At 36.9% G+C, this 26,901-nt stretch overlaps 1 protein-coding gene across 2 annotated transcripts; it reads left to right on the forward strand.

Annotated features, from left to right (window-relative positions):
• The first annotated feature begins 292 nt into the window (after nucleotides 1-292).
• LOC128998632 (uncharacterized) lies at nucleotides 293-26,624 on the forward strand. Of its 2 annotated transcripts, none has more exons than XM_054424854.1 (11): nucleotides 293-443; nucleotides 2,133-2,519; nucleotides 11,835-12,071; nucleotides 13,116-13,265; nucleotides 14,058-14,172; nucleotides 15,898-16,028; nucleotides 18,401-18,557; nucleotides 22,854-22,928; nucleotides 23,562-23,720; nucleotides 24,877-24,982; nucleotides 26,378-26,624. In XM_054424854.1, the coding sequence occupies exons 2-11, from the start codon at nucleotides 2,166-2,168 to the stop codon at nucleotides 26,583-26,585; spliced, it is 1,692 nt and encodes a 563-aa protein (XP_054280829.1). In that variant the 5' UTR covers nucleotides 293-443; nucleotides 2,133-2,165; the 3' UTR covers nucleotides 26,586-26,624. The 2 variants fall into 2 exon arrangements, with proteins under 2 accessions (XP_054280829.1, XP_054280830.1); XM_054424855.1 differs by having other exon boundaries at nucleotides 22,857-22,928.
• The last annotated feature ends 277 nt before the right edge of the window (nucleotides 26,625-26,901 follow it).

A 26,901-nucleotide genomic window follows, 5' to 3' on the forward strand; every position in this document is an offset into this window, starting at 1 on the left:
ACTAAGGGAGTATGTTTTATCTATGGTATAACATCCTAATTAGAAAAAGTACATCAATGGACTTAAGCATTACCACACTCAAAATCAAGCCATACAATTGTCTTTAGCTATAGTCCAATCTTTACATCACCTGATTCATATGGATAGGTATAAATTAAACTGAGGCAATATCTTTAATCTATGCAACGATTAACACTGATGTAATATAGTGCTTGTTGTCTGTGAATGAATGTATTTTCATTTTTTTACCTTCCAGCTGTGTCTGTCGTCTGCCGACTGTCTGCTGCTGCTCTGCTCTTTTTTGCAGTTAGTAATGATAATTAATGACTGAAAGTAATCTACAAAATTTTTCAAATTAAGCCCGTTAGAAAACTAAACCTATTTAGATATGAGAATTTTGAAATTTTAAATTAATTTACTGTGACACATACCCTAAAAATCAGGTAGGCTATTTGTTTACGTCATTCAACCACCTTTCTATGACCTAACCTCTGATCTTATGTTGTGTTTTTGTTTCTTGAGGGCATATTAAGTTAACAGGTTTGAATTTCACGGAGAATTATTAGTTTTCAACAACAACATCAGAAAATGACGCATTATTTGCTATTCAACATTATACTTGTTTATTTTTTACAGCGAATAAAGTCTGAAATCCCAAAGATGAATTAAACCTATGCCACAGATTAACTTTCCTTAAAAACTTAAAAAAGGCTATACCCTACTAATAAGATCCATAGTTAAAGCTAAAGGTAGCCTATGTTAGTGAGTTTTTAAGTAAACTGGGTTGTACAGTAGACCCCCGGTTAACCGAAATAAAGGGGGGAGGGCCGTTTCGGATAACCAAATTTTCGGTTAACCGATCATATGCTAAAAATAGCCTATTTTTTACCACGGTGTGCAGGAAAAATTAATTTGAAACAATTTTTATATTAATACAGTGTTTTATTTCAGCTACAGAAATGTTTAAATGGGTTAGGCCTAGATAATACCTTAAACTAAACAACTAAAGCATTTTGCATTACATATTACTTATATTTTAGCTCTGTATTATTTTATGGAGCTGTTTCAGTTAACCCGGGTTTCGGTTAACCCAAATAGTTTTAATTTATACAATTAATGATATTATTTTTTCATGTAGGCCTACCTATACCGGTAGGCTACTGTATTGTAGGTTCTGATGTTTAAAAACTTCCTATTCCACATAAGGTACAAGGTACATCTAGGGACAGTTTACCTAAAGATCTTCTGTAGGGTACTTTGTATTTCGTTTGAGAGTTTTGAAATTATGCTTTTATGCAGACCTACTGTCATGCTTTCAATGGCCCATAGTATAAATTCATTCTTAAAAAATACCAAAAGAGTTAAATTGAACTTCCATTTACTTAACAAGCTATGCCAATTGTCGGAAAACATTTAGGAAAGCTAACTTAGGCTAACTTATAGGCTATAAGTAAAACCTCACTAACTTAACCAAGAGGTTGTCGGGTTATCCAGAACATTGAAATTTGCAAAGGGGTTTAATGAATGAATACATAACAGACTAAGCCTAGCCTATATGAATATTTTTACATATTGAGTTTTAAACAATCTTCAAAGAAATGTCGAATAGGCCTATTCCACAATTAAAACTAAATGTTCTAGAAGGAATTGTTTTTTGCGTGTGCTCTGTCAGCTGTTGGCTGTTGAGTTACCGGGTGTCGAGTTAGTGAGATTTTACTGAAGCTGGTTTTATAAATAACAGGATCATTAAAATAAATCTGTGATTTCAAAACGAGGTATGAATATTTATCAATGGTAGAATATTCAATGGAGCATCAAATTAGTTATGTAGCAAGTTTAACATAATTTACCTCACCGTAAGTTATTAGCTTCCCATGTTGGGCCACAAAAATCCTTTTAATGCATGATTGTGTGTGTAATCAATCTTATATTTACCTACTAAACACTGTAACTTAGCCTACCGTACTTTCATATTTTGTAGCATAATGTGTAATATATTTGATTGTTCCTATGATTATAATTATTCTAAAATTTAAAATTGAGTCCAAGATCTATAAATGTTCTGATAGAATTGTTTATTCCTTCTATGGGAAATTTGCTACAGTAAAAATTAATGTCACATTAATTTTCAGTGGATATTAATTTTTACGAGAAAAAAACTGAAAATGATGCGAATTATAAATTTGCGCTCATCGCCAAGTATGTTGAAGCAGTTACGTCACACAGGGACTTCTAGTAATCTGTCAATGCAACCAATAGCTAGCATGCAATGTTCTGGAGATTTAGAAAAGGCCAAGTCGGATACATCAATATCTTCAGTAGTTACTAAAGATAAGCAAGCGCCCATCTCCAAAGAAAAAGGAAAACTAGTTACAGCCGCTTTTGAGAAACTAAAATTATTAGAAACCCCTCAAGACATGGATGATTCTGTAACAAAACTGATATCAGAAGCACAAAACTTGGATGGTTTATTGAGCATAGTTAAAATACGAAAGTTAACAAAGCATCATGCCTTAAAGGTGAGTAGAACATTATAGTAACTTACATTTTATAAATGAAAAATGCACTGATGGATAGGGGTGCCCGCTCCTATGGTGGAATTACGCAGAGTGCGTCGTAAAAATATTTTTTGGGGGGGACTTTTGGGTAGGTTTTAAAAGGTTTTTTGGGGTGGAAGAGCTATTTCGTACAAATTGAGTGTGATGAACTAAACAATCTATACGGTAAATGCTTTCCTGTATTATTTGCAGGCCTAAAATACTATTTTATATTTTCAGGAATGGGACGTTAAAAGTAAACTATTTATTACAGGTATTGGTTGTGTAGTTAATTGATTCTGTTCACTTCGTCTTCTTCCTCAACCCTGTAGTTTGTTGTCGCACAAACACCAACATTTTAAGAGTAAGGGAATGTCAAAGCCACAATTTAAATTTTTAGTCTCATTTTTTTTTCAACTTGAATGTAGTTTTTAAAAAGTCTAGCAGCCGACACTAATGTTCTAGATTTGCTTTTGGTAGGCACATTTATTGAAGTTGACAGCTGCATACATTCAGCGTGTGCAACACTTTTCAGCATTTGGATAAAATGGTATGACCAATGTAGGCTATCGTTTTTATTTAAACTACAGTATATGTATATGCCAAAACTATTAATACGTTTAGGCCTATTTGTCTGGTAACAGGATGGCTGATTTATAATAAAATACTCTGTGTTCTATTTCAATTCTTAAATAGTCTAGCAGCCGATTTAGTTGTACAACAATAGACAATAATAGACAATAGGCAATAGACAATTTCTTTATTACAATTTCATCAAGAAATGTTACAGCGTCAAATTTTACAGATACAAAGTGAAATGGAAAAGCCTCTTCAGTGTTGTGTGTGGTCTTGCCATGCAAAGAACTCATTTAGGGTGTAGAAAGCTTTGTCTACCAGCCATCTCCGTAGCTTCCTCTTCATCAGCAACGGGCCTCCAATTTTCAAGTGGTCTGGTAATTTGTTAAGCATCTTCACTCCTGCATACAGTGGTTTCTTTTCAAACATTGCTGTTCTGTGGCCAGGCAGCACGTAGTTTCCTGCATATCTGGTGTTGTATTCATGTATATCTCTTTGTTTAGGCGGGTCTTTGGTTACACAGTAAAAAACAGTTTCTAGGATGTAGATGGAAGTCACCGTCAGGATGTTCAGGTTTTTGAAGGCATCTCTACAGCTTTGTTCTTTACTTATGCCTGCTATTATTCTGATAGCCCTTTTTTGCATAACCAGGACCCGGTTAAGATTGTCCATAGTGGATCCACCCCAGACAGTGATACCATAGCGTATATGGCTTTCAAACAATGTATGGTATGCAGTCCTCGTTGCCTCAGGGGTACTAGTCTCTTTGATTCGTTTTATGGCAAAGCGAGCTGGCCCGAGTTTTTGGCAAAGACAAGCTACATGACGATCCCATGATAAATTTTCATCAATTATGACACCTAGATGTTTAATTTCTTCAGCTGCTGTAAGGTTGGGCATTTCAGATACTGTAGACTTTTTATTTCCAAAAGTAATTTGCTTGGTCTTACTTTCATTGAGGACTAAGTCATTTTTCATACAGTAGTCCTGTGTCATATTGAAAGCTATATAGGTGTTTACTTCTAGTTGATCTATGTTTCTGTTTGCTGTAAACAGCACAGTGTCGTCTGCATACATGACCATCTTGCTGTACTCCTCAAGGTGTTCTGGGAAGTCATTAATAAACAGGCCAAACAGAACTGGCCCTAGGACAGAGCCCTGGGGAACTCCTCTGTTAGTCGGTAGCAATTCAGATCTGACAGTATCTGTAACCCCTTTTGTTGTGTGTTTTATTTCTACCATTTGGCTTCGCCCTTTTAGATAACTTGCAAACCATTTCAGAGCTGTTCGCTGGATTCCTAAATTTTGAAGTTTAGTTAGAATAAGATCATGTCCCAAGGAATCAAAAGCCCTGCTTAAGTCAAGATACAGGCTGGTGATAGTGTTGCCATTTTCTATGTTCTCAATGATATATTCAACAAGGTCTATCAGAGCAGTTGTGGTTGATTTTCCAGGAACAAACCCATGTTGGCTGGTTGTCAATGCTTGGTTTTGACTAAGATGCTCCTGGATTCTTACTTTTATACTCTTCTCTATGAGTTTGGAGACAGATGAGAGCAGCGAGATAGGTCTGTAGTTAGAGATGTTTTGTAGGTCCCCTTGTTTGTGTTTAGGAAAAACCAAGGCTGTTTTCAAGTTGGTTGGAAAAGTCCCCTCTGCCATCGACATGTTTACAATCTTCATTAGCGGCATTATTAATTCATCTGCACATGTTTTAAGGATTTTTGAAGATATTTCATCAATGCCTGATGATGCAGAGTTCTTTAATGATTGAATGGTCCTGCCTATCTCGTCAGGTGTTGTTGGACGGAAGGAAGAGAGAGTGTTTAATGTGGTAGCTGGAGGATTTTGAGCTATTGGTGGTGTGTTGTATCTGCTGTTTTGTTTTAATGTCTCCTCAGCTATGTTTACAAAATAATAATTAAAGCGGTTTGCTACATCTTTAGGGTCAGTAAGTTTCTTTCCATTGTCATTTAGTTCTATTGTAGAATTGTTGTCAAGCTCTTTCCTCCCTTTCCTCTCACTATTGATGGTGTTCCATATGGCTTTGGCTTTGTTTTCTGCTTGTTCAATGTATGCAGCACTTTCTTGCCTTGCCTTTTTTAATTTTTGGTCGTAAGATTTCTTCTTATCTGTAGCTATCTTCTTGTCATCAGGATGACCAGTTAGGAGAAATTAGTCTTGTGCTATTAAAAACTCCTTTTTAAGTGTCATAGTTTCTTCGTCATACATCAGTCGTTTACCCCTTTTTTGTTTAGTCCGAAATCTTTTTTTTGGACATGCATTATTAATTGCAAGCGTTTGGTTGAAATTAAAGTAGGCCTCTTCCACATTATTTGTTCTCAAAACATGTTCCCACGTTACAGTGGAGAGCTCATTTTTTAAGATCAGCAGATTGTTGTGGTTAAGGTTCCGTCTTGATGTATATGTTGTTGCTGCTTTTGTTTTTGGAAGGTCCAGTGTGCAGTATTGTCCTGTGTGGTCTGATAGACCTGTGTGAGAGACCACAACTTTAATCATGGTGTGAATATTTGAACACAACATGTCAATTGAGGATGCTGAGGTCTTTGAGATTCTTGTGGCTGGGAGCTCTAGTCTTCTTATGTTATACCCATCCAATAGCGAATTTAGTGTAACAGATTCTCTAGAAGCCTCATCCAAACTGTCAATGTTAATGTCCCCCATGATAAGTGTGTCAGTTCTCTGAGTAGGAAGGCTGTCTAGTGCATCTGACAGAACTTGTAGTGACGTATCAAGGTCAACACAAGGTGGTCGATAGACTCCAAGGAGAAGAAGGCTCTTCTTCCTGTTTATGTGTATTTTTATTGCTGTTATTTCACATACCATTTCCAAGCTGTATCCTTCTATCTCTAGACTTTCGGTTTTGTTGGTTATATTGTAATGCTTGTAAATAACAACCCCTCCTTTGATATGTTCTTTCCTTCCATATGCACTGATAAGTGTGTAGTCAGCCAATTTAGCATGGTGTATTGCATTAATTTTTTAGTCCTGTAAGAATTACAAAGTCCGGGTTAGAGCTGTGTAGAAGGTGTTCAAGTCTTTCAATTTTGTTTGTCATCCTGTCCATGTTTTGGTGAAAGAAGGTAAGTTGATTTGTATTTTTACTTATTGATTTTATTTTAACTTGCTGTCTTCTTTGTAGGTTAGCCTGTTTGCTGGGTGCATCGAGTTTACAAAGATTCTGGTTTTGAATTTTTGTTTGAATTTGCTTGTTTTTCTTGGGTAAAGGTCTAAAATATTCTTGTTTTGGTGTGTTTGGCCATCCCTCTTTTGTTTTGGTGGTGAATAGTCAATTGGGAAATGGAAGCTTCGTATCATGTTAATTCTTAGTTGTCTTTCCTTCTCTAATTGGAGTTCTACTTCATTTAGTGTTTCAACCAGTGAAGCATTTCGGGAGAGCAAGATTTCCTCCAAGAGAAGGCATTTTCTGCTTCCTTTAAGGCTTTGTTGAACACTTTATTTTTAAAATTGTCTATTTTTGGTTTCCCATAGAGATCTTTACTTTGTTCATAACAATACATATCAGTTTCTCGAACGTCAGCTGTGTTGTTGTCACAAAAAAAATTACTTTATATTTTGAGATGCAATTTTTGTTATTTGTACAAATTTCAGTAATTTTAGCTGGCCAGTGTGGGTACCCTTTTAATTTTACAAACACAATTTGTCCGATGATAAAGCTAGTTTTGTTGCTTATTTCCATGTTAGTTAATCCAGTTGCTGATTCAGTTTTGGAAAGTTTGGCTGGTTCTTTATGTCAGGGATATTGAAGTTTAGTGTCAAATTATATCAGTTTTGAAAAGTTTGGCTGGTTCTTTTTGTCCGGGATCTTGAAGTTCAGGTGTAAAATTGTATCAGTTTTGAAAAGTTTGGCTGGTTCTTTATGTCAGGAATCTTGAGTTTCAGGTAGTTCAGGTGTAAAATTGTATCAGTTTTGAAAAGTTTGGCTGGTTCTTTATGTCAGGAATCTTGAGGTTCAGGTTAAAAATTGTATCAGTTTTGAAAAGTTTGGCTGGTTCTTTATGTCAGGGGTCTTGAAGTTCAGGTGTAAAATTGTATTTTGTACAGCTAAGTGGAAGGTCTAAAATGTTTTCCTACAGTTACCTAACAATGTACATGTTCTCTCACTGATTTGAGAAAGCAAAGTGGCCAATTCGCTCATCAGTGAGACAATGTTAACATTGTCTCACTCTAATTACTTTGTCTCACTCCAGATTTGCAACGTGAAGGCACGAAATAGTGAGCGCGTAACATGCAGGCAACGTCGTATGCGCGCGAAATACGTTGGCAGCACTGGCTGTAAATCAGCTGGTCAGCTGTTGTACTGTTGTATTTTTCACTTCACATTAAATGTTATATTAAAAGTTCACTTCTGTGTTAAAATATTTAAAATATTTACCCGCAGGGGGCCCACGCTTGCGTGGGTACGTGGCCTGGCGACCACGCGGACCCTAGCTCTCCCAGAGGGGAGGTAATTGCCCGGTGTTGGAACCGGCACTTCAGGTAGGCCACAAGCTATGGACGACTGGACAAGCCAGCCTCTTTGGGTTGTACCCAAAGTGAGAGTACCCAGTGACATTTCCTCCATTCAGGGTGGTGGGGTGTTCAGCTCTGCTAATGTTGATTAAGTTCATAGATCTTTCACCTGCCTGTAGCTTGTGGTTGTGACTTGAGTTCTTCGGGCTCGTCCTACCTGTTGGGTTCGACTGACATTTTGTGAGGCATATCCTCGACTTTGGAAGTAGCCTCGTCCTGGGAGGTGAAAAACCTAGCCCCCAAAGGGGAGGTAACTGCTCGGTGTTGGTATCGGCATTTTCAAGTAGGCCACAGACATGGACGACTGGGCATTGGGTCCCAGTGACATTCCTTTATCCAGGATGGAGGGGTGTTTAGCTCTAGGAGAGATGGAAGTGCATCATATTCTCTAACCTACCTGTGTCTGTGGTTCTTTGGGCTTCGGCCTGCTTGTTGTGTGCGACCAGCATTCAGTGTGGCAAATCCTCGACTTTGGAAGTAACCTTTCCTGGAGGTGAAAACGGGCAAGTACCCGTAGCTCACGGGGACACTCAAGGGCAACGTAACTTTCCGCAGTGTGAGGGTAACGGTTTGTAGGCACTTATGCAAACCAATCCCTGTCTCTGAGCACGGACGGTATGGTTATCTTGAGTGTGGGGGGTTCTTCCCGGAACATCAATTGAGTCAAGGGTGTCGCCACCTCTGGTGGATAGGTTCATCCGGGTGGGTCCCACTTCTATACCTGCCTCCTTTTGGGAAACCCTGATGGCCTGGCAGTGATGTTGGGTCTGACGGGCAAACGAAGTAGATCGGGTGCTGGGTCCGAGCCCGCCAGGGGTATCTGGGGATCTATCGCTCTGGTTATCTCTGGTTTCCCAGCAACTGGGTAAGGCCTCGATCGGGTAGTGGTGTAAATGGGAGGTTGGGGTTCGCTGACGGTCCCCTTCCTTCTGGCTATCGATGGCGGGTTTGCCTGTCAGGGATTAGATAGGTCCCGAGTGTTACTTGCACTAAATGCGTCGGGGCGCTCTACCATGGTCCTCTAGGTCCCGACCTAGTGGAACCCAGGTGGAGTGACGCTTAAACAAGTAGCCGGAAACCCTGGTTAGGATTGAGGGGCAACCCTCTTTCCGAAGGGTCTGCTTCGGCAGCCGATGAGCCTGATGACCTTAAGTCATCCGCCCATGATGTGCAAAAGGTTGATGCGTTAGCTTCGGCCTACATCATGGGGCCCGGGTAAGTCTCACGATAGGTACCGGGTATGTAGTCAGGGGGCTTCGGCTCTCATGACAAATATTGAAATTGAAATTGTGTTAAAATATGTTATGTTTCTTCACCAATTTATTTGTTCTGTGGTAACTGTAGGAAAAGTATAATGTGCAACTCGAGTTCAAAGTACAATTGCCTCACTCGAGAAACCATTCCTCACTCGCCTACGGCCCACTTTTCTCACTAGTTGCACAAATAACTATTATTGATCAAAGGAAATAAGTAATATTGTATAACCGTTTCTGTATTCACCGCTTCCCTATAGTTGTAAACATGGGCCATACATCCATCGCTGACCAGTAATGACTGGATAGATTTTGTCAAAGCTTTTGGGTATTATTTTTCTTAACAAATTGTTGTTTATGATTTAAAATTGCTTACCATGTGGTTGGATTAGGCCTTAAAATATGCATGGTTATTAAATCAAGGTGATACTGTATACTATACACATAATTACAATTTTTAGTTAACTCCACAACTACAGAACATGATTTGCTTTGTTGAAAAATTTTTCAACAGCACTGAGTACTACTAGTATAGTAGGAAAAATGTTTGCTCTTATATTTTAAATTAACTCATTTACGACTGACATAACCTTTCCTCGATAGATTAAACGTGTTTACTAAACACCGGCTTTGATTTTAAAGTAAAAAGAATTTTATAAAACTTAATTTATTATAATTTACTTTTATTTCTAGCATTAACTGAAAATGTTATGCTATTTTTTAGTTTATTTAGCCAATGTGTTTGTAATTGTAATGTTTTGTTTCAATAATCAGTGGTAAGTGGGTAAATGTACAAGCAATGAACTACTGAACTGTTAAAGTGACACTTAATTTATGGGGTAAACCTAGGACTGATTTGGGAGAGGTTTGTCTTGACCTCCCTGCTGATTGTAACAGTTTCTGTACTTTTACACCCAAGAACCATACCTATTTGTAAGCCTAGTTGCCCTAGTTCTTCTGTAATCGGAGTCTCATTATGATATACAAAGTGGGCTTTCAAGTGTGTTGAAGCTCATTTAATTTTTTTTTTTAAAGTACACCAACTACGGTACACAAATAGAGTATGAAATGGAATTAACAATTTATTTAAAATTTGTATGCCAAAAATGTTTACAAACAAAAAATGTTGGTTCATCCAATGACCTCAGCAAATTAATAAACCCTTTCTTAATCAACCTTGGATCATCCGCTGCCTGGGCAAAAACAGAGGTCGGTTCATCCACACAGAATTTTAAAATATGTAGGTTCAACTGACCTTCTCTACAAAACTAGACACTTCCCTTCCCTTTCCTAATACTTTAAAGTTTACTCCCAAGTCCCAAGTATCCACAACAATGAGTGGCTAAATGATTGTGGATAATCATAATCTTGGATAATGTAAACCTGACCTGAAATGCCTGGAAAATAGCCAACTGACTTTGAATATGGTAGTTAAACTTTAATAAAGGCTTAGGTAATAAAAAAACGTTTGAAATGAAGTATAAATACTTTTTACCTTTGTTTCACACTCTTCTTTTCAAAAGAAATAACATTGAAAAGCCTAGGACCTCAATCAAAATTGTTCAAGGTGTTTTTTAAAATCTGATTTTACCGTTAATTCACGGGGTTTTATGGGAAAATCACCATTAGAAAACAAATTTTCCAAAAAATGTAATAGAATACCTGCACATGCATTACCATGGATTAGTATCCTCATAGGCCCTACTCAATTTTGTAACAATCGGACCAAAGGTGTGGTCTGTAGCTCTGTACAAATCTCACGAACATGCAGACACACACAGACATCACTTAAAAAACACTTTTTTGGCTTCAGGGAGACAAAAAAGGGACAGTTTCCACCCAAAACTCAAACTTCAAAATGTTAGTGAAAACAATATTTTCCCTATGTAGGTCTAGTATGCATAGAAGGAAAAAAAGTAAAAAATAAACTTTAGAAAGGTTGTTAGGCTACTGTATGTGTAAACAAATGATAGTGGTGTACACTTGCTTGATCTTCATCAAACACTCAGCACTCTTACTCCCTTGTTGACCATTCCATCTTTCCCTCATTTCCACTGTAAACATTTTTAACTTTGTTAATTTCACCCATTTTTCAAATTCCTATACCCAATAATAAAACGTAATCAATAAGCGTTGTATAATGTGTTTTAATTTTTGTATATATTATTTTTCAAAAATATTTATGTTTGTATAGCCAGGGAAAAAGTTGTTAAGCAATTAAGATATTAGACTAGATATTATGAATTCAGATAGAACAATTAATTTGATGGGGGAAGAACTACTGACAATAAATTAGCTTTGAAAACTATCAGGCCCTAAAATGGTCTGTAATTTTGTATTGAACTTGTTTGTACATTGTATTTTCAAACAAAACTATTTCTATTATTGTTAAAACTATTTTTGAGCATACTAATCTTCGGGCAAAGATCGGTCCCCAGGTACGCTACTGTTGTTTTGATTGGGAATTAATCAGACCTTATTAATTTTAGTGAAAATGCAATCACGCAAATGGAAATTCACTTATTCTGCAGGATTGGCGCAGTGAGGGTATTATTAATTTTTTGTTAGTCATAGGTTGGTAGCGCACCGAACTTGGAATCTTTTACAAACATGTGTTGTGTTCGGATCCTCGTATCTGCCACTAAATTTTATTAGTATAGTTTAACTGTGTACTGTACTGGCTCATCCCTTCCTTTTCTGTATATTTTCCATATACCTGAGGATATATGTATATATATGTATATGAGGGGTAAAAACTCATCAACCTCTTTAAAAAATTTAACTTTTTTTGCCAGAGGCACACATAAGAAATAAATAACAAAATTCTACTACAGTCAATCATTAATAAAGTTATAACAGAGTCACAGTGGAGTAAAAATCTTAACAACCAACATTCATTTTTAATTGCTTACAGATTGTGGCAGTATTAGCTGATTGGACAGTAGAAGGCAAAGTGAAGACGGCAGATTTTGAGAAAGACTCGAGGTTTGCCTCTGTTTGTTCCCTACTCGGAAGCTCTCCAAAGTTTCCCGACAAGCAAACTAAATCCTCTTCAACCAACTCACAGGATCTCAACACAGTTCTAGGAGTAGCAAGTGATGATGAGGCTGCTAAACTCGTATCTAATATCAGTCTACCACAGATGATTAAGGTAAGTCTGTCTGTTCGTGAATCACTGACTAAAATATGTTACTGTCACAATGGATTAAATTGGATTCTAGCAATGCTAACATGCGATGGTGGAATGCCTTAGGCCACAGAAATCTAATCATGGGAATAGTTAGAATAATATAGTAGTCAAAGAAATTAACTTGGAACTTGACAAGAGATCGTTGCAGACTTTAATTTACGGTCAAGCCTCATGCTTCAGTATCATTGTATTGCATTGTGGCCAAATAGTTGAATACGATGGTAACAGCTGTCTGTTCTTCAGCAAAACAAGATAGAAGCAGTTTTAGGAGCTCACTTGTAAAGATAAACAAAATACAACATTGTTGTATCGTAAATAAGTTAGAATGGACAAGTGAGGACGGGAACGTGTAGGAACAGTGTTCCTACTCTGTTTTTTTCAATTTTTTTTTACAATCCTATATATTTCATGGCAACTCATTATTTTCAAGTCATAACTCAACAATTTTAAAGGCGGACGTTCAATGCATTTTTAGACTGTACCGCAGACAAAGACGGAATATTGTTTTCCTAAACTCCGCGGAGTGCGGACTTCAAGTCTCTCTCGACTGCGACGTAGACTCCTCTAGAATGAGTCAGCACATTCTGCTGTCTGAACCCCGCTGGCAGGGCGCGGCGTATGATTCCTAGGAAAACACCCTGACGTAGCACCATGTATGTGTGCTCTGCGGACTCCACAGGTTCAACACCGCAACCCCCTGCGGCTTATACCCCGCAGCTAGGAGAACCCACCTATAGTCTCTCTTCCTCATTTTCCAACCTTGGTTTAACTTTGGTCAATAAACTTGATCTCATATAAAAAAGATCAACTTTGGTCCTTAGTGACAAGTACTGTTAAATCCTACTTCATAAGGTTTTCTAAATTGACAAAGCAGTCTTAACAGTGCACCTAGAAATTATAGTGGCATTCTGCTATATAACCTCATGCGTAGTAACTGTTTCTCTTTGTTTATACCGAATAACTATAAAAATATTACTTGTTACGTTTATTATTTTACACTTTCAGGTGCTTTCAACGTTAGCTTCGAAAAAGCGGAGATCCACGCTGTTACTAAGATCGTTAGCCTTCAATATCTCGAGTAGTACAGAGAAACTTGACATTAAGCAGTGTGCAGACACGTTGTATGCCGTGGCATCACTTAACTTTCACGACGAGGTAAGTTTACTTGAAAACTAACCAAATATTGTACTTGTATAGAGCATTTTCTCAAAACACAATTATATGTAAGCCTAGTGGGTAGAGTCATATACATATACTCTACACAATTATATGTCTAAGATTCGGTGGTATTGAAAAATGAAAATTGATATTGAAAAATTAAAAATCCCCGGTGCTTAGTGAAGCCATCCAAGTACGGTTTGCTCATATTTGAATACTTACCAATTTATACCAAGAAGAGCCGTCAAAGAGTGATTGTTGTGTTGTATGTATTAATATTTTACTCTTGAAAATTTGTACTAGGTACCAAAGTCAGACTCAAAATTCTCTTTGCTCATGATCTATATACAGTTCTGAACATTGGGATATAGTAGACTCACTGGGGACCAAGGCCTGTCCGGATAACAGTTTGTCCAGTTAAACCGACATCCCCTGAATTACCCAAAAACCAACCCAAATATTTTACTTAAATTTGGGAGAGCATTGTATTTAAACACGTGATCACTGTTCCTAAATCTTTCCCACGTGAAAATTCTTTTTAGTACCACCCACTTCGTATTGATCTAGTCCGGTTAAACTGATGTGCTGATAAAAATGGTTTAGTTAAAGATATAGGGAACTTTTGTCGAGTTGAGTTTGGTTAAACCGATGTTTGGTTAAAAGGAGTCTGGATAAGAGGGAGTCTACTTTAACACGAAATACTTAAAAAAAATTAATATTTCTCATAAAATTTTATAAATAGTATTTTAAAGCACCATATTTTAAACTAGTACCATGTTATTGTTTCAGGTTTTGGTTGAACGTGTGTGTGCAGATCTTTGTAGCTGTTTGATGAATAACTCACGGCGAGCCGTTGTTGGTTCAGTTATCAAAAGTCTTGGACTTCTACGCTACAAACATCTAGGTAATAAACTTTCTGTTAAATCTTTGGATTTAGTTGGTTGAGCACAAAATAAGATTCAGTAAAGGGGAAAAATGGTTGATGTTTTAATAGGCCTAGTTTTATTATTACTCTTCACTGGCAATCTAAACTGTATGATCATCTCTTGGTGATTGTGGTCTATTTTGAATTTTAACAGGAAAATAGGAAAAATAAAACCAGCTGTTACGACAAAAACACTTTATTTAATCATTTACTGCAAATTATGAAGGGGGAGGTAACTAAAGACTTTGTTCCTTCTTTTACTTGCTATCTAACTGCTTGTATTTCCCAGACTTCTGTTATTAGTTTACATAGGACCAACGCCCAACAATATCATCTAGTCAAAGCCCCTATCACACATAACTAGGGTTTTTTTAATCAGAAGTCAAATTCTTTGCAACACTTAAAGAAACGACCTTGTTAAACTGCTGATTTGAACATGGGAATAACTTCTGGATGGTGTTAAGTGTGGTGAAATAATCTTTGGGACATATTATATCCCAGGTACAGCACTATCTGGTGCTATGGGTTTAGACAGATTTTGTAAAGTAACAACAACAATAATATATATGAAGGGGAATTTGTTTAAATTTTGGAATGACAGTATAGATGATTTTTGTTTAGCACATAGGTTTGTTAGACTCGTAAATTGTACAATGAATAAAGGTTTGATGATTACGCTGTGGCAACTCTTGGATAAAGCTTTTAAACTGACCACTAGATACAATTTAGAATGCTTAACAGTTAGGTTTGGAAAACAAACCCCCTTCTTTCTATCTTTCAAATGAATTTCATCTACGACTTGTGTCTTTAGACCAATAATGTTATACAGGGTGCGGCAAAAAAAACATCTATTTTCTGCAGAGCACTGTTCTGCGACAGGTCGTCCGAGAGTGGTGGGAGTATGCTCGTTGGAAAGCCTACACAATGCCATTTTTTGTAGTCATAGAGCAGCGGTCGCCTGAGCTAGTGCGGTTGTTATGGAGTCGTTTTTATAAGATAATGAATTCATTCTTGCTACTCAGCGGCAGTTTCATGCATTCTTTCAATTAAGGCGACATGGAGAAGTTCCGTTCCGTAGCACAATAATGCGGTGGGTTACTTACATTAGAACAACGGCTTCCAAAGTCTGGTCGGACGCCAGGCAACAAACATGCGATAGAGTTTGTGCTGCTGTGGAAAGCAGTCCTCGTAGGCCAGCACGAAAACAAGCGGCTGCCTTGAACATGTCTGACCACTCAGTTATACAAATTTTGAGGTTAATTTTCATCCCTATGGATTTGAATAATAATCTGTATAATTTGGTAATCATTCATACAGATAATCACGACGGAACATCTCTTTGTCAACCTAATTGAATAAAAGCACGGACCTGCTGCTGAGTTGCAATGACTTAATCATAACTTTTTTAAACAACTCGATAACAACCACAGCTCATACGACCACTGCTCTATGACTACAAAAAATGGCATTGTGTAAGCTTTCCAACGAGCCGAGCCTACTCCCACCACTCTCAGACGACCTGTCACTGAACAGTACGCTGCAGAAAATGGATCGGTTTTTTGCCACATCTTGGTGTATCAACGTTGATTTAACATAATTTAATCATAACAACTACATAGAGCACTAAATAACAGTGTGGAATGACTGTTTTTTTATCCAACCATTGATTACAAAAGAGTAATTAGTTTTTGTTTGTTTTTGCAGATCTGCTGAACTTATTGTGTCAATGGGTTGAAAAGCACAAGGACACTTGCACACCTCAAGATCTATCATCTCTACTTCTGACACTAGCTGTTGTCAACCACCTGCCAGACAACCATCAAGTTCTTTTTCCGGTAAAATATTTTTTCTCATAAATATTGGTAGCAAAATGTTTGAAGTTAAAGTAGCTGATGTTGAATTCTTGGATGTGTTTTTTATTTATTTCTAAAACAACCACACGTTTTAACTGTATGAAAGAGAAAGTTCCCTATCTGTTTAGTGCCAATCTATTTTTAAAAAGCGCAATGAATTGCTACCCAATCATAATGGGCAATTATTTCTAGTCATTCCAAATCCTCCATTGACTAAACACTTAATAGACTACCAGAAATACAGTACAACATATGAACTAAACTAATCCGTAGGCCTATAGGATAAGGAAAACAACATAGTTACTGCATTATCTGGCTAGATCGCAGCTCTAGGTCTCAAAACTTTCACATTCGTTAGGGTAAAATTAAAATTATTAACTTATGGGTGCAGTTTCAAACTCATCTAGGTTTTAGATTATGCAAGTGCTAGATTCTTATCGGTGCCCTCAAGTACTCCCCCTTGAAGAATTTTCCCCCTTGATTCCTGATGGTAGGCCTAACGAATTAAGAAGTCTAGCCCCTAACATATGTTAGGGTATGTTTTAACGCTCCTGGGATATTTTAATCACGTTCTATGATTTGGTTCTGTTGGAAGGGCTTAATCCCTATAACAATCAGTTTCAATTTGATAGATGTAAACACAGAAAAGTTTTTAGCTATAAAAATGTGTGTTAGGGGGTTTGTGGAAGACCATTTTCATTCACAAAAGGAGCCGTCAGTGGGTGTTCATAAGATTCCACCCAGACATTGGAGTATTTTTTACTTGCGATTGGCTTGCAAAATTCACTTTACTTTGGTTACTGCATTTAATGAGACTGAAGAACGACCACAGCCGACCTTTGCAGTTCTGACTGGTTGTAAAGTTAACACTTCTGGACTAGTCCTGGTTGTCATTGATGATTCCCAGAGTGGGAAGGTGTTACCTGAGCCGGTTCCAGTGATGAGAGCAACTAACGGCTTGACCTTCCCTCTACTCAACTTCAGCCGAAAGATTGTGAAGAGGGTGCTAGGTTCTGAGAGCAACTTCTTGTTAATTGGTTGTCCAGAATAATTGTACTAATGCTCGAGGTATTGTTCCCTGGATCATTTGTTGATTGCATAGTTAGTGGTTGCTTTGCTAACTCCGGTCCAAGGAATGGCATGCTCTCACCTTTTTGTCAGATTATCTGCACTCTTAGCCACATCTCCACCCATGCCTACATGGCCCGCAATCCAGTCGAGACTTACAGAGTTGTGTGGTGCAAGTTTGCAGAGGGCATTTAAGCACTCCCAAACTAGCTTTGTAGTGAGTTTTGCAGTGACTTAGTAGAGTCAAGAGCTTTTAGAGCCACCTGATAGTCAAGACCCAATCAATGAATCAATATATTCTTTTCTTGGTAGCGTCTGGCTAGTCCTAGGTTGGCACAAGCCAAGATGCCAAAGATTTCTTCCTGGAAGATTTGCCCTTAGAGTAGTCTGCTTATCCTCTTTTGGGAATGAAGACCACCCTGTCGTAACGTCAGGCCTGAGGAATGTACCCATAGGCCAGGCTTGCTCTAAAGAGTTCACAGGAGGGTAAGGGCATCCGGTCCTTGCTGAAGCATAGCTGAATAGATTCCATCCCCCTCCAGGAGACTTAAATGGGCCAAACTGGTTGATTGTCCATTTGACTTAAGAGGGAGTGACAACCCTCCTGGCTATTTTCCAGCTTTCAAAATCAGTTCTCAGCCAATAACTTCTATCGTTGCAGCCAGACACTCCTGTGTTACCACTCTCGTAAATACAGCCAACTAAATGAGTTTCGAGTAGAAATTGAGACTTCCATCAACCCCAGTGGTAAATACCCTGCTGGTAGCTTAAAATATCTTGAGAGGCATTAGGTTTGGACCTTAGAACCCACTGCAGGCAGGCTGCAGTGCTGATACTGTTTACTTCCTTCGAAAACTGTCTACATGAGTTCTTTTGGCTTTTTGATTGAGAGGCTGTATTCAGTTGACTTCAGCTTTAGACCACAAAATCCAATCACCGAACACAATTCATACGTGGTGGGAGCGTTGATTTCAATCACATAATTTGTGGCTGCAATGAGGAGACTAATCAGGGTTCTACCAATTTTAACACCTGCTTTGAACAACAAAGTACGTCATATTATGTCTTATTTTTATACAACATTCTTACTTCCAAGAAAGAAAATGGACATAAAGCCATGTTTACACGAGGCCAGTTGGCGGGCAGGCCACCTGCCTCATGTAACTTGAAATACATTAAAGGCAAGTAACCTGGCCCGTTACCTACCTGCTCTACTGGCCTCCTGTACAAGCGGCTTTATGGACTTTTCTTTATAAATTCACATTCCAACAGCTTTCCGTTTACAGATCATACTTGACCAGCTAGTATCAAGTGGAGTATCAGACCCTTATGAGTGGCTTGATGTGGTCTGGTCTCTTACGGTATTAAACAAAGAGACTACCGAGCAGCTCAAATCTGTGCTGTCTTCAGAGTTCATTGAAAAAATTCAAGCGCTGAATCCAGGTAGGTAAAACCTTATTGTCTTTATTAACTTGTTGCTGTTTATACTGTAGGAAATCAATTTTTCGATAATCTCATGGGCTGTTCTTTAGTAAAAGAATATTTAACAGGAAAAAGGGGGACTAAGAAGAAGGAAAGAAACAGTGGTTGGCGTTTGGTTCATAAATATATTAGGGATGGACGAGTCTCTAATTTCGTTAATTTGAGCAAGATTGACGTTGCTCCGCGCCTTTTTTGAGACAATAAAAAAAACAAAAAGTAATGCCTTCACAAAGGAAACGCAACTTCAACCCGCTCATGTTTTGCTAGTATTTCAAGAGACTTTCTGAAGGAATTTTTTAACTGTGTACGTCTCAAAAATGGGTTTATCCGGTAATTCGTTTATCCATTATTACCCTGATCCCGTCTATACCGGATATACTAGGTTTTACTGTATATGAAATTGTTATCACTGAGATCAGCAGTAACACTGTACAAACAAAGGCCTACTAACATTTTCTTTCATCTCTTGAGCCATCCACTCCAGCCATAAATGGGCCGCAGCAAATGTGTTAAAGACAGTTTTTATTGTGATACAGTTAGTTGTGGTATGCATGTTACATTTTGATTTTAAAGATGTCTTATTTATTTTGATTTTATCATGTTTAAGATTTTATAACTTTTTAAGTTCCTGTAGGCTTTTGTTATTTTGTACACTCTCTTTTGTATCAACCTTTGTAATAAATAATTAGTTATGGTACTTTAGTTGTTGTTTTATTAGTGCTTTATTGTAGTGATGGTCGGATCCGGATATGGGACTACCGGATCCGCCGGATCCGAGCTAAAACCGGTATCCACTTTTATGGAGGCCCAAACTCAACATATAAAGAACATTATCAAACCTGTAGCTCATAATTTACAAATATTCGAGTCATCACCACAATACATTGGTCCAAAAATCCTAAATAACTTACAAACAAGTTTAATTACTCTAGAAAATCCCTATAAGTTTAGACTTTCTTTAAAAGAATGGCCCAAGACTAAATCCTTTTTTTTCATTGGCAGATTATTTTAAGGACTGCTGGAATTAGGTATAAATAAACCTTCCCACTCCTTCTAGCTAAATTTTTTGTCATGTAACGATGTTGTATTTTGGGAAGATTCAGTTGATTTTGTGTGAATACAGATGTATTAGTTTTATCTATTAGTTTTAAGTCTTTAATTAACCATTGACGATATGTCCTGTTATTACGATGTACTGACATGTAACTCAATAAATAAATAAATATCTGATCGGATACAAAAAATTCCGGATCTTGGGCTGGATCCGGTATTGATGGATCCGATTTTTTCAGATTTTTCCCGATTTTTTACTAACACAAAGCTTTCAGTATCCATGTACAAGACCGATTTCCCCCCGATTTTTTTTACTAACACAAAGCTGTCTGTATCCATGTACAAGACCGATTATTTCCCAATTTTTTTACTAACACAAACCTGTCTGTATCCATGTAAAAGACCGATTTTGTCCCGATTTTTTTACTAACACAAAGCTGTCTGTATCCATGTACAAGACCGATTTTTTCCCGAATTTTTTACTAACACAAAGCTGCCTGTATCCATGTACAAGACCGATTATTTCCCGATTTTTTTACTAACACAAACCTGTCTGTATCCATGTAAAAGACCGATTTTGTCCCGATTTTTTTTACCAACACAAAGCTGTCAGTATCCATGTACAAGACCGATTTCCCCCCGATTTTTTTACTAACACAAAGCTGTCAGTATCCATGTACAAGACCGATTTCCCCCGATTGTTTTTACTAACACAAAGCTGTCTGTATCCATGTACAAGACTGATTTCCCCCCGATTTTTTTACTAACACAAAGCTGATATAGCATACTCAAGATCGAACTATAGTAAAATATACACAGATACCCTTTTGGTGGTCATGCAAACTTAGCACAAAGTTTCATTTTATGATTTTGAATAGTTTTAGTGTCTCCAAAAAATGAGGGATTATGGGCTCAACTGGAGAATAATCTATGATAAGATATATTAACCTTTAAACATTACCAATTTAATTTTAAACAGTATGATTTAAATTGGTATTCTGTTAAATACGTTTTATTTTAAACCGCCCTTATGAGTGTATGAGTGTAATTTACAGTATATGAATCCGAAGATCCGGATCCGAATTTTTCAAGATCCAGATCCGGTACCGACATTTTCTTGGATCCACCCATCACTACTTTATTGTTATTTATTAACCATTGTGATAGGCCTATTGTGCAAACGAATAATTCCCAATAGTAATGAGATCTATTATCTCGTCTTGAATTATGATGAGAAAATAAATACTCGTCTCGAACGTAATATCCAGTCTCTTCCATCCCTAAAATATACTTAACAATTCACACAAAATTAAATCATAATGGGGTTTGCTGTATGCCTGAAATACCCCCGCCGCAGCAATCCTGCAGACTAAGCGAATTTCCATTGGCCTGATTGGATTTAGACTAAAATGTCTCCTTAAAAATATCACATTTATTCCCTATTTAAATAACATTAGTTTAACGAGTACTTAGATTTGCTGCAACAGGGAGGGTAAAAAGGTGTTTTTTTGTAAAATGTTAATAGTAAAATGAAATGAACGCATTTTCCAAATTTGATCAAAATATGATCATAAACAAGCAAACTACAACAGTTTACTTATTCTCCATAAGAATGACATGGGAATTTTAAGTTTACAGTTTTTTGGAATTTTCTCCGTAACCATTAGACACATAATAACGCTTCAATATACTAAATTTTTTGTTTTTTTAAGCTCAACAATGATTTGGAAAAAAATGCTAAATTTTAAGTTATAAGGGTCAAAAATGGGAAAAACCAATTTTTGTCCCATTAAACCCCCCATAAACCCCTGTTCCCATAGTCCGATCATGCTGGTTCGCAAACTCGTTTGAATAAACCCAGGTTTACATGTTTGTACCAAATTTCATCAAAATCGGATGATTTTTGCTTGAGTTATCGCGCTAACGGACACATATATATATTTATATATATATATATATACATATATATATTATATATATATATGAATCTGAACGGATGGTGTTATTGGTCTCTAGGGACCTCAAAACGAATAATTAAATCGGTCCCGGGTCCAGGTCTTATCATGAGTACTACGGTAATAGCTTATCCCCTATAGGGAAAATTCGCTAAAAGGGGAAGGGGGTTATTGTCTTTGGTTTAAGTTTGGAAGTTTCTAGCTTTATTGATTCATGGATTGGAAATGTCTTACTTCAGATGCTTACATGCAGAAGGAAGGGTTTTATAGACCTTTAAGTCTCGCTCTATGTGACTTTAAATATGAATCGTGGACAGAGTTTGAAATCCAACTACAATTTGTCAAAAGGTACGCACTTTGCCCCCAATGACCGTGGTACACACCCATTACCACAAGTACTATAAGTTTTTTTTTGCATAAGCAGTCATAAAAATATATTTTTTTGCTCTTTCTTTGAGCCGACTGGTGGAATATCACTTCTCGTCTCGTCCAAAACGACTATGACAATGCCTTTTGGATATATTTATCAAAAGAAAAAAGGCTTAATCCCTAGTCCAGCTGATAACCTCTGCTGTCAAACAAAAGCAGGTGACATGCAACTCCCTCTTAAGGATTAGATTTTTTTTTTATTTAGACACTATTTTGCACCCATGTTGGTATTAGTTGTAACTCCTGGGGATTCATCTGGATCAATGATGGTTGTGGTGCTGAAAATTAGATAATGAGTCATGTGGTCAACAATTGCTCTTTACAACTAACCACTAACCAGCTGGGTTAGTACGATTAGTGTGACTCTACAACTTAGAAGCAGTGCTAACTTGAATTTCATAGCTAGGTTAGGCTTAGTAACGCCAAGACTAATGTTTCTGTAAACTTTTTTATTGTTTTATTTTGAAAAGATTTTGTAGAACAGACACGGGCTTTGACTACAGATATTTTAAGTGACGAAATGTATGGCAACTGGTGGAGATTGAATAATTTAGAATGGCAAGCAGGATGTAGTGTGCTTCAAAACTCTTCCCTCACCACCATCACTTGATATTTTGTACAGTCATCTCAAAAACTGTTGTAAGATCTTTTTTGATAAGAATATTCAGAGAAGCTAAGAGTGGTGAAGAAGTTGTCTTTCACTCTCGCACGGCCCACCTTAAACGCCTTCCTAATTGACATAGTCTTTACCACAACGGTTTGCCTTATGTTTATGGTTACTAATGATATTTTTACCTGTTTTATCAGATTCTATTTTCAGAAGGACTCACCATCCCTGTGAAGTTGAAGCTGTTAAACATCAACGGTGCTGCTAAATTGAGGAGGAAGTATCAAGGTACTTACTTGGTTTATGTTGTTTACAAAGCCTTTGCATGTGTATATTTTTTCAAATTAGAAAACTACTTTCAATAATATAAACATTTACTCTTTGTAGTATTGTTAAATCGTTGATTAAATGATCAAATAGTAAGCCTATTGCATTAGAGTCTTTAGAATACTAGGAAAATAGGAGATGACTTTGTTGATTTAACGGTCGTCTTCCAAATACCCAAGTCTACTTTGGCCGTGGAATCCAGTTAAGAAAGTAAGAAAAACAAAGGCGAATGAAATTTAATTTTCTTCGTGCCATTTGCTCAAATACATCCTTAAATATCTCCTAAAATGCCTTTAATATTTTTTTTTACTAAAACACTTCATGAAGAACAACATATCAAATTTCACCAACATCACATTCTGAATATGGCTAAATATTCACTTGAATCCTTAACCACTGTAGTTAACAAGACCAAGGTAAGTTAGGAATTGTGGTTTGTTGTTGGTTTGTTCTTATGAAGTTATTAACCCTATGGACAGAATACAATGTGTAAAAATGTGTGAGAATGTAATATATAAGAGTTTTTTAAAGGTAAGACTCAGGCTACATTTCTTTGGAGACAAATCATAAGCTAATATATTTTCTCACCTGTAGGACCGTTGTTAGACATGTCTCAAGATTGGAAAGTTCCACTTCTCAGATCAAAGGAGAAGCAAAGTCTGGTTGTATCTGTCCAGGAGACTATGATGAATCTGCTTCCTTCTACTCACTACCTAGCGACCAACATTGAGACTGACATGGGCTTCATCATCGGTAAACTATTTCTTTCCATTTTTTCTATATATAGTAAAAATTAAATTTTGTATTATTTTTAAGATCAAGACAGAGCTGCTTGCCTCTAAAATATTTTTAGGTGGAGCTCAAAGGAGAGTAATTCAATAAAGTGAGAGAATATTTAAAGAATTGGTCGATTTAATTTGATCTATTTGGTTGATTTTGAAACTGATAGTGTTCAGAGAGGCATATCTGAATTATACTAAGAGTTGTAGAAAAATGAGACTGGACAACTGTCTGAGGAGGATACATCAATAGAAGGTAGCGTTGACTGAGGGAAAACTTGCATAAGTCTGTAGGGTGTGACACTTCCACAGGGCGAGGGTGTTGTATGGTAGAACACATGCTTTGAGCTGGATTTCTTCTGTAGATAGCCAAATACTCTACTCCTCGTCATAAATCTTTCTTCAAAGACTCTTGCAGAACACTTTTAGAATAACCTGTGCTTTCCAGACCTCAGTTGCAAATCCTTGCCTAGAGCCCTTTATCAAAAATACCAAGTACCTATCCTAGGCGTGGAAGCGGAGCGCAGAACGCAAAGAGCGGAAAGCGATTAACATGGCGTTCCACTATGCCTTTAGGAAAACTGTATCATTAAATTACCTAAGACAAGAGGAGTCCGTTCTGCTTCCGCACCTAGGAAAACCTAAAAAAATATTCTCTAAAACTGATAACTACGGTAATTTGGGGTGGAATTTTAGGTGTAAGATATTCCCTTTACGCTTTGTGATTGAAGCTGCATTATCATGATAAGGTTCTCTGCTGTTAGTCTTCAAATTATAAATGTGCAAAGTATCGGTAATTTCAGAATTGCAATTAGTACTCATTTTCTTAAGTATATAGCTAATTATAAATAAGTAAAAGTATTAACTATTATTGGTGATCATTTCATGTTTTGGTGCTAAGACAAAACATGAATCACTTTGCTGAAATACCCACTCTGCGATGAAATATTGACTACATATAGTACATATTGCAAAATGAACATATATATTTATCTAATTCCTAAACACACTAGGCCTTTTCTACCTACTATTCATATTTATCTACAACAGTACAGTAATAGTTAATTGTTAGGGAATTGTATAAATTTTTATATTTTCAATAATCTACTAAATAAATTTTCATTTTTCAGATGTTGAATGCGTGATGACTACCAAGTTTTCACCTTTACCCTTGTTTGACAAGAAAACTAAAGAAAGGATCGATCGATCAGGCCCTGACACTCAGAAAGGAATAAAGTAAGAGAATAGATTTTAGTATTAAAATCTCATTGTTACCTCTTGGGTTGATGATCCTAATATTGTTTTTCGAGACTGGCCACATCTTACCTTTGGCTTGCCTGTATGGCTTAAACTGCAACGGTATCGTAGTTTTTAAATCATTGCACACACCAGTAATTCCATGGTGACTGGCAGTTAGGGTTTTATAAAGGTTTTTATAATTTAGTCTAGGAGTTAGCGTCGCAGACTTTGGTGCAAGACAGGTTCAATTCCTGGCACATAGACTAATGTTTAAGAGGTTCATACTGCTTTCCCATGAAGTGTTGAGGATTATTTTTCATAAAAAATTTCTTTGGTGTAGACACCAACAGTATTTTGGGTAGATTGTAGTTTTGGTGGGGGATTCTATATTCCGCTCCACCTAAAAAGTTTTTATTTGAACTCCAAAAGTTGTTCAATTCTTAACAAAGTATTGATACAGAAAAATTAAACTTAATTTTAACTTATAATAACTTAATTAACTTATAATTAATATTTAACTTAATAAAATGGTTTGAGGTGTCGAACGTGGGGCATAAAATAAAAGTAAATAAATAAATGTAGGTTTTTCAAGTTCAGCAGACACTTAAAACTTGGTCTTCGGCAGATGATTGTGTTGTTGAACTGTTAAAAACGCTTGTTGACAATTTGGTAATTTGCAGCAATCTATTCTTAGTACAAGCTACAACCTAACATCACTGAGTTGGATCACTGCATATATGAAACATCATCCAGTATTTTTGCTGGTTCAACCATCTCCAAAGACCAAGTCTAAGCTTACTGTTCTCACGTTTAATGCGTTCTTAAATGTGTAGAATTTCTGATGATTTTAATCAGAAGAGTGAGTTATCCTCAAAATTTTGAAGACCAGTACTGCAATCTAGCCTGACAAGAGACAAAGATGATGTATACAAAACCGAAGAATATATTCATTATTTTGCCGCATAAAAGATGATGTTGTTTCCGTAGCCACGGGAGACGAATATAATGTCTTCAAGACCGAGGAATATATTCATGATTGTCACAATTGTAGAAAAAAGATTATGTGTTTCTGTGACCACGGAAGATGTCTACATAAACGCAGAAGACATTCAAGATTTTGTGGCAATCACGGGAAACAATGACGATGTTTCCATGACCAATGGAGGCGACAACAAATTGTCCAAGCGAGTTTTTGGATTTTGCCGTGATCACGGCCTTTGCTGAGATAAAGAATAAAAAATAAGTGGTGATGTTTTGGTAGGAGGGGGGGGGGCTATCCACATGTACTGTGGGGGGGGAGGGGATGTGCTGCTCATTGTACTTACGCCACTGCCACTATAGGTAGTGTCTAGTAAGCGAATAGTCAATGCTGAAACTCATCTTCGGTTTCAGAGTTGCTGTTCTGGTATGGGACTACCACGACATGACCCATGGCCGTAAAGAGCCTACGGGAGTCACCAAGCTATACCAAGACCTGACTCATCTCATGGGATACAGAGTCGCTGTAGTGGACTTTGTCGATTTCAACCCTCGCAGTAAACTCACAACCAGAGTACAGTACCTCAATCAAAAGTTGAAAGCCTCGTTAGGAATAAGTTAGCTGATAATAGGGTAAACAGATTAAAAGTATTACACAATATTATTTTTTTGCTTCTTTTCTTTTTCACATTTTTACAAAAATCTGTTACAGTTTTTACATTTCAGAATCATTTTTATATTGTCTTATACAAATTATATTGTAACTAAATTGTGCGCAAGATTTATTTTGAAGCCACCACATATAAATGGTTTGTAATTTTGTAAAGCGTTGTTTATATATAAGCTTATATACACTGTTATGGGATTTTATTGTTATTGATTATTCTTGTTACTATTTTTCTCCTGCATAACAAAAATTGATTTGATGCAATAAAACT

Source organism: Macrosteles quadrilineatus, unplaced genomic scaffold (genome assembly GCF_028750875.1).
Source record: "Macrosteles quadrilineatus isolate MER2022 unplaced genomic scaffold, UCM_ALF_1.0 Scaffold_7__1_contigs__length_78375512, whole genome shotgun sequence".
Classification (NCBI taxonomy): Eukaryota; Metazoa; Arthropoda; class Insecta; order Hemiptera; family Cicadellidae; genus Macrosteles; species Macrosteles quadrilineatus.